Source organism: Anabrus simplex, chromosome 13 (genome assembly GCF_040414725.1).
Source record: "Anabrus simplex isolate iqAnaSimp1 chromosome 13, ASM4041472v1, whole genome shotgun sequence".
NCBI classification, from domain to species: domain Eukaryota; kingdom Metazoa; phylum Arthropoda; class Insecta; order Orthoptera; family Tettigoniidae; genus Anabrus; species Anabrus simplex.
In genome coordinates this window covers 74,602,699-74,614,838 of record NC_090277.1, presented here as the reverse complement: position 1 = coordinate 74,614,838, position 12,140 = coordinate 74,602,699, and the positions used below count along the sequence as shown (strand labels likewise).

Sequence of the window (12,140 nt, the reverse complement as noted above, 5' to 3'; positions counted from 1 at the left end):
TCTCCAACCTTCTCTACCAATCCCATCAAATCCCCAAACCCCCCTCAAATCTCCTGGCCAGAGAGAAGGCGTAACCTTTTAGGTGGCCCGCCCCTTCCCTTCGGGGAGGGGAATGAAAACTTCCCCCTTGGTACTTGGACCTTGTTTAGTTGAGTTATTGGTGGAAGGCGTTAGTCGATTATGTGAACTCATGTTGTGGTTTTGTTGTTGCAATGGTTATGTCGTGTTGGTACCACATGTGGTCTTGTCAAGTGTTCCGTAGTCGATTAACTTCAATATGGCGGTTCATTTGATGTGGAACCATTAACGTGTATATGATTTTTAAGTAAAACAGTTTACACAACTGACAGCGTCTCGTGTGTGCGTCTTTGTGAATACGACAGAATCAATCTCAATACACTCTCCCAAGGAGCAAGATGCTGCATATCACCTAATGATTTAATATAACACACTATAAATGTCTCACATCAGATAACAAAGATTCTGCCACACTAAGAAGCACATCGCGACATTCATATTTGAGATAAAGATATCACAAATTCGTAGAGCCTCCATGGCTCAGGCGACAGTGCGCCTACCTCTAAACGCTGGGAGCCGTGGTTCAAATCCCGGTCACTCCATGTAAGATTTGTGCTGGACAAAGCGGAGGCGGGACAGGGTTTTCTGGGGACACTCCGGTTTTCTCAATCACCTTGCATTCCAGCCACACTCTCCAATATTTCATTTCATCTGTCAGTCATTAATCATCGCCCCAGAGAATTGTGACGGGCTTCAGCTGTCGGCGCAACTCCTATCCTCGCCACTAGATGGGGGTTCATTCATTCCATTGCAGACCCGATTGAACTCTAAACTATTATTGTCTCAAAATTTTTTGAGAACTTTTCAAATTTTACATAACGCTCTGCGTTTGGCATTATTCCTTCTGATTTCTCCTCCCTGACAAATCCTCCAGCGATTTTGATAAGAAAACATATTGCTTATGGACAGGCTACGTTTTGGATGCGGGAATTAAATTTTCACACCAATATACCATAGAAAAAAAGGACGAAACTCAGGTTTTATAGAGAGAACGCTTGAAAAGCCTGACATATAATCTTCTATCAACACAGAAAGCTTTCAAATTGGTAGGCTTGATTTGAACGTCTACACGGGACATTTTAGAAATAGCACCCCTAATCAAGAATAGCCCGGCTGGGTTGCTTCTGAGCTCAGGATGGTGATTCGATCCCGAATCAGTCCAGTAGTATTTAAAATGCTCACGCACGGCGGCCTTGTGCACTAGAGCAGTTGGGGGACAATATTTAGGCACTTTCGCGATTCCGAAAACCATAAAAATTCGTTTGCCGGACGGAAACCAATAAAAAGTAGTATTTTTTATTTATTTCTTCTTTACATCTTAATTCGATTACCGTCCATAGTTGGATTTTCCCTTGGACTCAGCGAGGGATCGCACCACTACCGTCTCAAGGGCTGTGTCCTGGAGCGTGAGACTTTGGTCGGGAGATACAACTGGGAAGGACGACCAGTGTCCCGCCCAGGCGGCCTCACCTGCTACGCTGAACAGGGACCCTGTGGAGGTATGGAAAGATTGGAAAGGATAGGCAAGGAAGAGGGAAGGAAGCGGCCGTGACCTTAAGTTAGGTACCATCCCGACATTTGCCTGGAGAAGTGGGAAACCACGGAAAACAACTACCGAGGACGACTGAGGGTGGGAATCAAACCCTCTACTCAGTTGACCATCCGAGGCTTAGTGGAACCCTCGACATCAAGTTATTATTACGAAGAAAAATATGGGAGATTTCGGAGAACCTACTTGCACTGAAATCTCTCTTCGGGAGGGAGGGACGGGGCGTATATGGGGCAATATTTCAGTAGTGTTCCACCCATAAAAGAGATGCCAGAAGTTGCCCAAAGCTCACCAATAGCTCGTGAGTTAAATATTACACCAATGGGCATATGTGCTACAGTTGAAAGGGCTGAGTGAGGTTTAGGAAGGATTAAATTAGGAAAAAAATACACGAAACGCTGCTTGTAATTCCGTACCTCTCTTGTTCATAGTCCGCTTTATTTAATATCCGTTGCTGCTTCATTATTCCGTCACTCAGATATCCATTAAAGTTGTGTTAGCGTGACTTGTTGCCTGCCGAGTTCCCTTTTAACTTTTCACCAGCTCTCCGGTGCGCCCCAAGCTCTGCTCTGTTCTCATTTGAAATGTCCAGGGAAATACTGTACATTCTGACACTATTTGAACTGCATCTAATTTGGAAATTGCCTCAGCGCTTAGAACTGTGCTACAAATCCCCTGTGGGTGGGGGACGCAGACGAACAATACACCGGCGTATCCCTTGCCTGTCGTAAGAGCGACCAGGGATGATAAATTTTGAACCATGGCATTACCTGTGATTAGTACCACTACGCGAGGAACACCATGAATCCGCTTTTCTTGCAATTAGTACCACTGTGTGAGGAATACCATGGGTCTGTGGGTGGATCACTATGGGCTTAGAGTACCCATTTATAATATACGCCACTCAGACGGAGGCTACCTTCTGTCCAGGTTCAGTTGGCTATTCTCGCTGGGGTACTTCAGCGTCTGGTTGTGGACATCATGGATCTGCGTTTCAAGGAACACCACTGGTCTAGGCGTTCCCCGTAATTAGTACCCACTGTGTGAGGAACAACCCGGGATAGTACGAGTTCCTGTTATTAGTACTCACTATGTGAAGAACATCACGGGATACGGGTCGCTGTGAGTAGTACCACTATGTGAGGAACAGTGTCAGTCTACGTTACTTGTGACTAGTATCGCTAAGTGAAAAATACTAGGGTTCTAATTTACTAGCGATAAGAAATATTATGAGGGGCCGCTGACCTGAATTTTGGACCCCTTTAGACAACAAGCATCATCGATTTACGATCGTGCTTTGAAAGCAGCTCCTTGGTCAGTATTTACAATTGTTTTAAATTAGTTTCTGGGAAGGTTGTAAGTTCATACTCATTGTTCATCTTCTTTTCGAGTTCTTGTCAGTGGATTAATTTTTGAATTTTTCAACTTTCAGTATTGGAAGAAGAACAAACAATTGGCATGCTTCGCGGAATTGTCCAGATATATAGAAAACCTGTTCAGGGGTAAAGTATCTCAATATCGGATCGAATAAAATCAAAAGTATAGTCGCTAAAAACCAAAGGATTATTGTAGAAGTTCTTCGCAGGTACACAGCAATTGATCTTAGAGATGTGTTTGTTCTGAGCATTCGCCGTGTGATTATAGTATACCTTCATGGCAGGTGATATATATTTAGAAAATAACTACAGTCCGGATGTTTCGACAGTAATAGGTTAGAATGCAAACTAATTTGACTGCTAGGAAATATCCCCGGGCACTCCCGGCACTAAAAGCCATATGCCATTTCATATCGCCATAAGATCTCAGTCGGAAAAAAAATGTGTTGGTACTTTTAATGACAATTCGCTATTATTGGACGGCATTATTTCTTCAACCTCTGTAATAAATTATTTGGCCACTGAGAGTTTTCTCCCTAATTTCTTTTGAACCTAGTGAACGTTGAAAACAAAACAAAAATGTGAGAAGATTGCGACAGAAAATGTTCATTAAAGATAAGGCAACAGGAATTATTGACCACCGGGATGTAAAGGATCACGAAACATTCATTAATCCTGCATTATTTTTATTATTGATGAAGATGATGATGATGATTTCATTGTGTCTTTGTGATGGTATGCTCTGCTCTTCTCAAATCTATGTGTGTGTGCTTCTTTCTTTGTGACCTCAATGTTCCTTGTCTCCCACTCATATCTCCCTAGTTTTAAACATGGTGGTGTTTCACTGACTCCTAGTTGGCACTGCTTGCTTTGGTTTTATATATTCTATCTCTTCTTTTCCTTCTCATTTTCGTCCTATCCAGGAAAGAGAAGGTGGTGGTTATTATTGTCCGAAGACACCGTACAACCATCCTCTGCGAAAGAAGAATGGTGTAACGAAGCCAGGCGCAACACCCTAGTAATTCATTATCAGGAAGTTACGAGCTGTTAAGAATCGCTGTACTCAGTTGAGTAGATTTCCAGTAAACACCGCATGTGCCTTGATCCTAGGCAATGAAGGGAACCACAAAGTGTGAAACTTCCGATGTTTAGTTACATTTCTCAGAAACTATACGAGGTATTTCCTTGATTTTTTTCATATATTCAGAATATATTCATCATTATTTGGGAACAATATGAAGCTTCTGTGTTTAATATTTTGGGTTAGAAGGAGCATTATAAATATAATATTTTTAAAAAATTGTTAAGTTCCCTTACTGATGTACCTCATTTTGGGAAAATTGTCAAACCAGGCCCAAGAAATTTTGCATGCATAATATATAACCCCATTTTGAGCTTCTGAACTAAAATTATTGTCTTATTATTTATATGAGTTGAGAATTATGCTTTTATATCCTACTTGAAAACTGAAATTTTTTTGTATAATTTCCAGCGCTCTTCAAGCTGGCCTCCATTAACTAATCAACATATCTGATTAAATTGACTTCAACAAGCAGATCTATATAGTGTCCAAGAGACTACTAAGTTTCAAATACATTGATGTGATAGTTTCTGAGAAAAATGTTCACAGAATTTCAAAAAAAAATATCACACGGAAAATCCGAAAATAATGTTTGACTGGTAGTTGGCATCTAATGATACTGAGCGTGCAGATTGATGTTTAAACCTAATTTTATTATTTCACATATAACTTCAGCACAGTAATTTATACGCCCAATTCTTCAGGAAAGGTAGGAGATTTTTGCAAGCTCAAAAACGAAAATTTATATTTTTGAGCCTATCACACTTCCTGGTTCATCGAAGATCAAAGCAATCGCACCTTCTTATATGTATCAGTGTGTTGGAATGCAAACCATTTTAACAAATAATACATTCTCTACCGTACATGACGATTCTGCAATGAGATTTACATATATGTTAGGGGAACAGTCTTTTAGAAACTTTTCTCACACAAACCGTAGATCAAACTAAACGATACTTCCTGCTCGCTAAAGCTTGCATTCTAACATTTTACTGCATAAATATCCGGTTCCTAATCACGATCACTGTAACGACAGTTTACGTCGATTTGAGGATGGCGGATTATGCTGTAGTCTTGGGATATTCTACATTAAATTTAAAACCTCGTGAATTGAGTTGACTCCGACTCGAGAGGAAAACTGAGGCCAAAATTATCAACTCGGTGTCATAAACACCTAGTCCTGTTCTAGTGAGGATAGTCGTCGTACAGGGGTAAAATAATGACTGAAGCCTGTGTTTTCCAGTGTATACAGCTTGGAATATTTAGTCTATAGTTAAGGACTTTAGATAGTGCCCTTGGAGATTCTCCAGTAGTCCCTAATTTTAGATATTGTGAATTAACGTTCAATAATAATGATTGGAATTGTCTATAAAGAGATAACAATGACACTGGACTCCACTTACAAGTAATTATTACAAAACGATGAGTTTTGACAAGAGAATGAGGATGTGGCTAGCCAAAGGGAAGATATATGAAAGACAAGACGAGACATCAGGGTTGAGAGAGAACAAGGATTGGTCGGGACAGGGACGTGACGAGATATAGCGGATTTAGACATCTCCGTACAGGCTAACTGTACCCGTAAACTAGGCACTAGGTTGGAGTGGTTAGCTCTAGGTTTGGACGCCTATCACCCCCAGGGATTAACTTGGTACTCATTTCTGCTGTGGGATGAGTAAACCTCAGGGTCATATGCGTTTCCAGGAGTCGAAATCTCGTTTATAAATGTTCAGACTTCCAGAACGACGTCCTTTCGAGAGAATAGAACACGGTTAGTAGTGGTGGTGATTATTGTTTTAAAAGAAATTGAACTGGGTTACCATCCTCTATTAACATTACTCATATGACAAGTTAGGAGTTCTTAATGGTTGGGTAATTCCACCTTTACAATTCTACACAATTTTATTCCTTTCTTTTTCTATTTAAAAAGGGACATGCTTCGTCTTCCTTGTGAGACGTCTTCAGTTCAAATATAATTATAGTGAAAAATACGTAACATTCCTGATAATCAAAAACAATGACTTGTCCACAAATATAGGAGTCAAATCAAGCATAAAAATAACTAAGAGCAGTTCATGTTAAAATATCTTCTAATGAAAATATTATGTCATGAAGGTAGACTGCTGGAAATTGTAAGTTCCATTGGATTTATAATTCTTAAATTAAAATGTTTAATGTTAGAGTAACAATGTTCTCAATACAATAATATTGTAGTATTATGTAACTAATGAATTGGTATGTCACGTAGATAAAATAAGACTCGTTCCACTACAAACATACTTCCTTCAAAACACCAATGAAAGCCGGGCTGCGTGACTCAGACGGTTGAGGCGCTGGTCTTCTGACCCCAAATTGGCAGGTTCGATCTTGGCTCAGTCGGGTGGCACTTGAATGTGCTCAAATACGTCAGCATCGTGTCAGTAGACTTACTGGCACATAAAAGAACTCCTGCGGGACTAAATTCCGGCACCTCAGCGTCTCCGAAAACCGTCGAAGTAATTGGTGGGACGTAAAGGCAATAACATTATTATTATTATTATTATTATTATTACTGTATTATTATTATTATTATTATTATTATTATTATTATTATTATTATTATTATTATTATTATTATTATTATTATTATTAAACACCAGTAAGCCTGTGACGAATTCAGTTAGTCACATTTGATAATATAATATTATTGTATTGAGAACATTGTTACTCTAATGTCAAACTTTTTAATTCAAGAAATATAAATCCAGTGGAACTTACTTACAATTTCCAGCAGTCTACCTTCATGACATAATACTTTCATTAGAAGATATTTTAACAACATGAACTGCTTGTAGTTATTTTTGTCATGTTTTCACTAAGTGATATTGACTCCTAAGTTTATGGATGTCATTCTTTTAAATTGTTATCAGGAATATTATGTGTTTTTACTATAATTGTATTAAGGCTGAAGTTATCTCATGTAAGAGAGACGAAACACGTCTCTTTTTAAATAGAAAAAAGAGCAACATTGAATTCGACCTTATAATACTATACAGTCAATAACTACTGATCTACATATAGGGTAATCGTCTAGGTGGCAGATTCCCTATCTGTTGTTTTCCTAGCCTTTTCTTAAATGATTCCAAAGAAATTGGAAATTTATTGAACATCTCCCTTGGTAAATTATTCCAGTTCGTACCTCCCCTTCCTATAAACGAATATTTGCCCCAAACTTGTCCTTTTGAATTCCAACGCTACCTTAATATTGTGATTTTTCCTACTTTTAAAAACACCACTCAAATTTATTCGTCTACTAATGTCAATACAGCATCTCTCCACTGGCAGCTCGGAATATACCACTTAGTCGAGCAGCTCGTCTCTTTTCTCCCAAGTCTTCCCAGTCCAAACTATGCAACATTTAGTACAAATCACCCAGAACAAATAGAGTTGCTTTTCTTAAGATTTTTCCAGTTCTTGAATCAAGTAATCCTGGTGAGGGTCCCATACACTGGTACCATACTCAGTTGAGGTCTTACCAGAAACTTTTATGCCCTCTCCTTTACATCCTTACTGCAACCCCTAAATACCCTCATAACCATGTGCAGAGATCTGTACCCTTTATTTACAATCCTATTTATGTGGCTGCCCCAATGAAAATTAAGAACTCCTAAATTGTTAAGGTACGGACTAACTATGAAATTCATTTCTTGTACTACAGACGGTTAAAAGGAAAAGTTCCAGTCCTTTGTAGAATAACGATATCAGCAAAATAAAGGGAAGAGTGTGAAAATGGGACGCTTCGCAACTCTAATACCATCGGGGTCGGAAGAGAACTACAACTGACCAAGGGAGGTCGGAAAGGAAATTTCCAGGCGAGAAGACTGGAAAAAATCGAGGCTATGCCAGACTCACACAGGTGCCTTATGGTCGCAACCTACGGTGCCAAGTAGGGGGCCCAGGAGGTTCCCACTTTAGACTCATTTTACGACAAGCAGAGAATATGTATTCTGCTACCCCCACCCACAGAAACTTCGACCTTGGATAGGCAGCCCATATAGTGGATGAATGGACGACAATTTATATTTGGTCAGAACAAATAATGCATGGTCGTTCCTCCAACGACTAATGAACTTCCATTCTATTAGGTCCGACAAATCTCCCACCAGTGTCCTTGTTTATGTTCCTCTTCTATCCACTCATTGCTATCTCTGTTGGTACTTGGTTGGTGGCGGTGCTTGCTCACTTGTGGCGTCTCTCTCTTCTCTCTGCCCCCATGTGACGGACGTCCCGACGCCGCGCTACTGTTCAGCTCTCTTGTCAGGAACGCTACGGACGTACCAGCGCGCAGGCTGTGACGATCAAGTGGTGACCCTCAAGTGCCCGCAGGGGACCAGCATCTCGGTGCAAGTGGCGCAGTACGGCAAGTCGGCACCATCCAAGAGCCTGTGTCCTCAGCCCAGTGGTCGACAGGTGCCGCCCTCCGTCGACATGGGACCCAACTCAACGTGCCTCTGGCCTCAAGCCCTCCAGGTCAGTCTCTTAGCTCTACATCTCTTAGTGTTCACCTTACTGCCCACTGTAACTTGTAACCTTAACTATTAGAGTGTAACATTGTCTTGATATGCAATATACATTACAGTGCACCCCTTAATTTTTGTTTCCAGTATTAAGTTCACCGGGAAGGGAATATTTATACGGGGGGTGGGGGGGTTGGAAACAGCGTGAGCCAGATATATCAGCGTTCGAAGGTTGGTCATGCTGATAAATAATTTGAAAGAAATAATTCGATATCTCACACACATATTTTATCAGTTGCCGAAGTCAGCCAATGAGATCGCTTCGCGGGCGAGTTCAAATGGACTTATCGAGGCGCTGTTGCTAAGTCTGTACATGGGAGCATGTGATGGTCCTGGACCACGGCCTACAAGCCTGAAAAACACTGACATGATTTTGAATTTTCTTCTAAAGACTTGAGACTTCCAGTTTTCCATTTATTATCAGGGCTTTTTAGGGGGGGGGCGGACGTACTCGTACCCCTTAAACATCTGAAGGCTGTTTAAGAAAAAATATTGGTAAATTGTTATCTAGTCCGTCAAATATAACTTCCGACTTGAAAGTTCATCGATTAACTTGCGCCAACGCGCTATTCACAACAACTGGAGAAGATTTTGAGTAATCATCGATTTAAATCGACCTATCGAATTACTTCCTCTCAGTTGGCAACTCGGCATTAAGCAAAAAGATTAAGTAAAGAAGTAAAATGATTAAAAATACTAAACGCAGTTACCATTTTAACATTTTGTCCACAAATAAAATAGCGTAATCAATCTTTCTATAAACATGTCAGCCCGAAAAGTGGTAACCGGACTATGCATAATTGCCGAAAATTTTAAGATAGTGATGTTTTGTCTAGGACAACTGAGAATACCCCTTTTAATTATTTAGAAGAAAAGCACTGTTTATTATTATAATACTAATAATAAGCACCAAACTTCATGCATTTTACTTTTAAAAACTGAGTTTTCTATCATTCTATGAGAAAGTACTGTAGTGGTAAAAAAAAGTATAAGCACTCAAAATAATACGTTAACAATAAGTTTATCCTTTGTCCCACATAGAAACAAGTTGCACCAAAATTTAGCTTATTATATTCTACACTTAATTGTGTGGAGTAGAAATTTTTTATCGTATCCAGTTTAAATTTAAACACAGGTTGAACAAAAAACGCCGGTATTTTTTCCATTTCCGACGGAGCGCTTTAAAAGTATTGCTCCTATCGTTGTTCTTCTTCTTAATCTGTTCACCCTCCAGGACTCAGCGAGGGATCCCACCTCTACCGCCTCAAGGGCAGTGTACTGGAGCTTCAGTCTCCGGGTCGGGGGATACAGCTGGAGAGAATGACCAGGCGGCCTTGTGGGGAAGAGGGAAGGAAGCGGCCGTGGCCTTAAGTTAGGTATCATCCCGGCATTTGCCTGGAGGAGAAATGGAAAACCACTTCGAGGATGGCTGAGGTGGGAATCGAACCCACCTCTACTCAGTTGACCTCCCGAGGCTGAGTGGACCCCGTTCCACTTTTCAAATTTCGTGGAAGAGCCGGGAATCGAACCCGGACCTCCGGGGGTGGCAGCTAATCCGCTAACCACTACACCACAGAGGCGGACGCTATTATCGTTACCAAACTTTAGTACGCCTTAATCTGTATACCCAGGTATTTTTTCATCTGATATTTATGAAAAAGGTTTCGGACAGTTTGCGAAACAATATTTTTTCCTGGCTGGGTGCTCATAGCCGTTCGTGAGAATGTCAGGTTAAAATTAAAACTTTCTTCCTGTATGCAATTGCGAATGTTATATAGATTTATATTTAACAAGCTCTATTATTGTTCTGTCTGTGAATATTGTTATTATATAGGAATGTTTCCATTAATAGTTGCTCCTCATTTCACATGCCTGTGTTCATGTTAATCATAACCCTCGCCCAATAATGACAACATGGTTCGTTTTATTTTGGAATTTATAAAGATTTCGTTACCACTAAAATAATATCATGTGTATATAATTCGGCTGTATTAGCCTTCTCGTTAAAGAATTAATAAGGGAATAACTATTTTACCAATTCTTACTTATTCTACCGCACTTCGGAACTGCTGACTGCTATGCGGAGAAATACATAGACTGCCCTCTTGTAGCGCTACGCTGAAATAACGCCGGTTGTACGTATGTACCAGCTATTGGTCTGTGAAGTACATAGCCTGCCCTCTTGTAGCGCTGCTAGTAAGTAACGCCAGTTGTACGTAAGTACCAGCTCTTGGGCCTTTCCCAGCGCCTAGCCACTTTGGCCGAGTGGTCTAGGTGTTGGTTATACGACTGGGAGGGGAGAACTTTCGAGGTTCGAGTCTCCAGATTTCCGTGTCGGATATAGCGGCCATGTATCCTTCATGGAAATCGCCGTTGTATAACCTTCTTCATTGGCCTGTGTGAATGTGTGTGTGTGAAAAAACCTCTGGGCGGTGAACCCGGGGATTACCTTTCCCTTTACCCTTTCACCCTGGGTTCACCCTCAGAGGTTTCTCTCGAAAGAGAGTTTTGCAACTCCTTGTTTAACCTTACAAAACGTTCATTATCATTTAAATGAGCTGAGAAGTGTAAGAAATAATAAGGGAATAAGGGACAATGTCAGGTTAAAATTAAAACTTTTTTCCTGTATGCAATTGCGAATGTTATATAGATTTATATTTAACAAGCTCTATTATCGTTTCCATTAATAGTTTCTCCTCATTTCACATGCCTGTGTTAATCATAACCCTCCCCCAATAATGACAACATGGTTCGTTTTATTTTGGAATTTATAAAGATTTCGTTACCACTAAAATTTTCTTACTATTAACAAAAACAATCTTAAATTAGGCCTTCATTTTTTCACTAACCTCAAAATTTCCAAAAATCCTTGATTACCAAAAATGCAAAAAATGCGCACTTTTCAAAAAAATATTTCAAAAAAATTCCTTTTTAATTAATCAGTTTAACACTAATTATATCTAATAGATTTAAACTATTTCCTAAAGTATCAAAAACTTTCGTGCTTCATACACCTAGATATATTTATAAACTTTAATAAAAAGGTAAGCTAAATATAAGCTAATGGGTTCATACCCCGTAAATAGGATTGTCCTCGTTTTTAATCTTCACTACTCCTGCTAAAACTTTAATTTTAGGTACACTTATCGTCGCGGCCGGAAAAGAACTAGAGTTGATAGGATAGATGAAAGTGAGGATCCTGGCACAAGTAAGTGGAAGCAATGACAGGGCTCAGCTAAGGGCCTACCGAGCTCGATAGCTGCAGTCGCTTAATTGCGGCCAGTATCCAGTATTCGGGAGATAGTAGGTTCGAACCCCACTGTCGGCAGCCCTGAAAATGGTTTTCACACCAGGCAAATGCTGGGGCTGTTCCTTAATTAAGGGCACGGCCGCTTCCTTCCCACTCCTAGCCCTTCCCTGTCCCATCGTCGCCATAAGACCTATCTGTGTCGGTGCGAGGTAAAGCAACTAGCTAAGGGTCTCGTGTTCGCCAACTCACG

At 40.2% G+C, this 12,140-nt stretch overlaps 1 protein-coding gene across 1 annotated transcript in view; it reads left to right on the top strand.

Annotated features, from left to right (window-relative positions):
- LOC136884946 (uncharacterized) overlaps window positions 1-12,140 on the top strand; it is a 535,891-nt gene that overhangs the window by 277,494 nt on the left and 246,257 nt on the right. Inside the window, exon 3 of the mRNA XM_068230060.1 lies at window positions 8,373-8,593. Within this exon, the coding sequence (XP_068086161.1) occupies window positions 8,373-8,593 (221 nt within the window). The remainder of the gene's footprint in view (window positions 1-8,372; window positions 8,594-12,140) is intronic.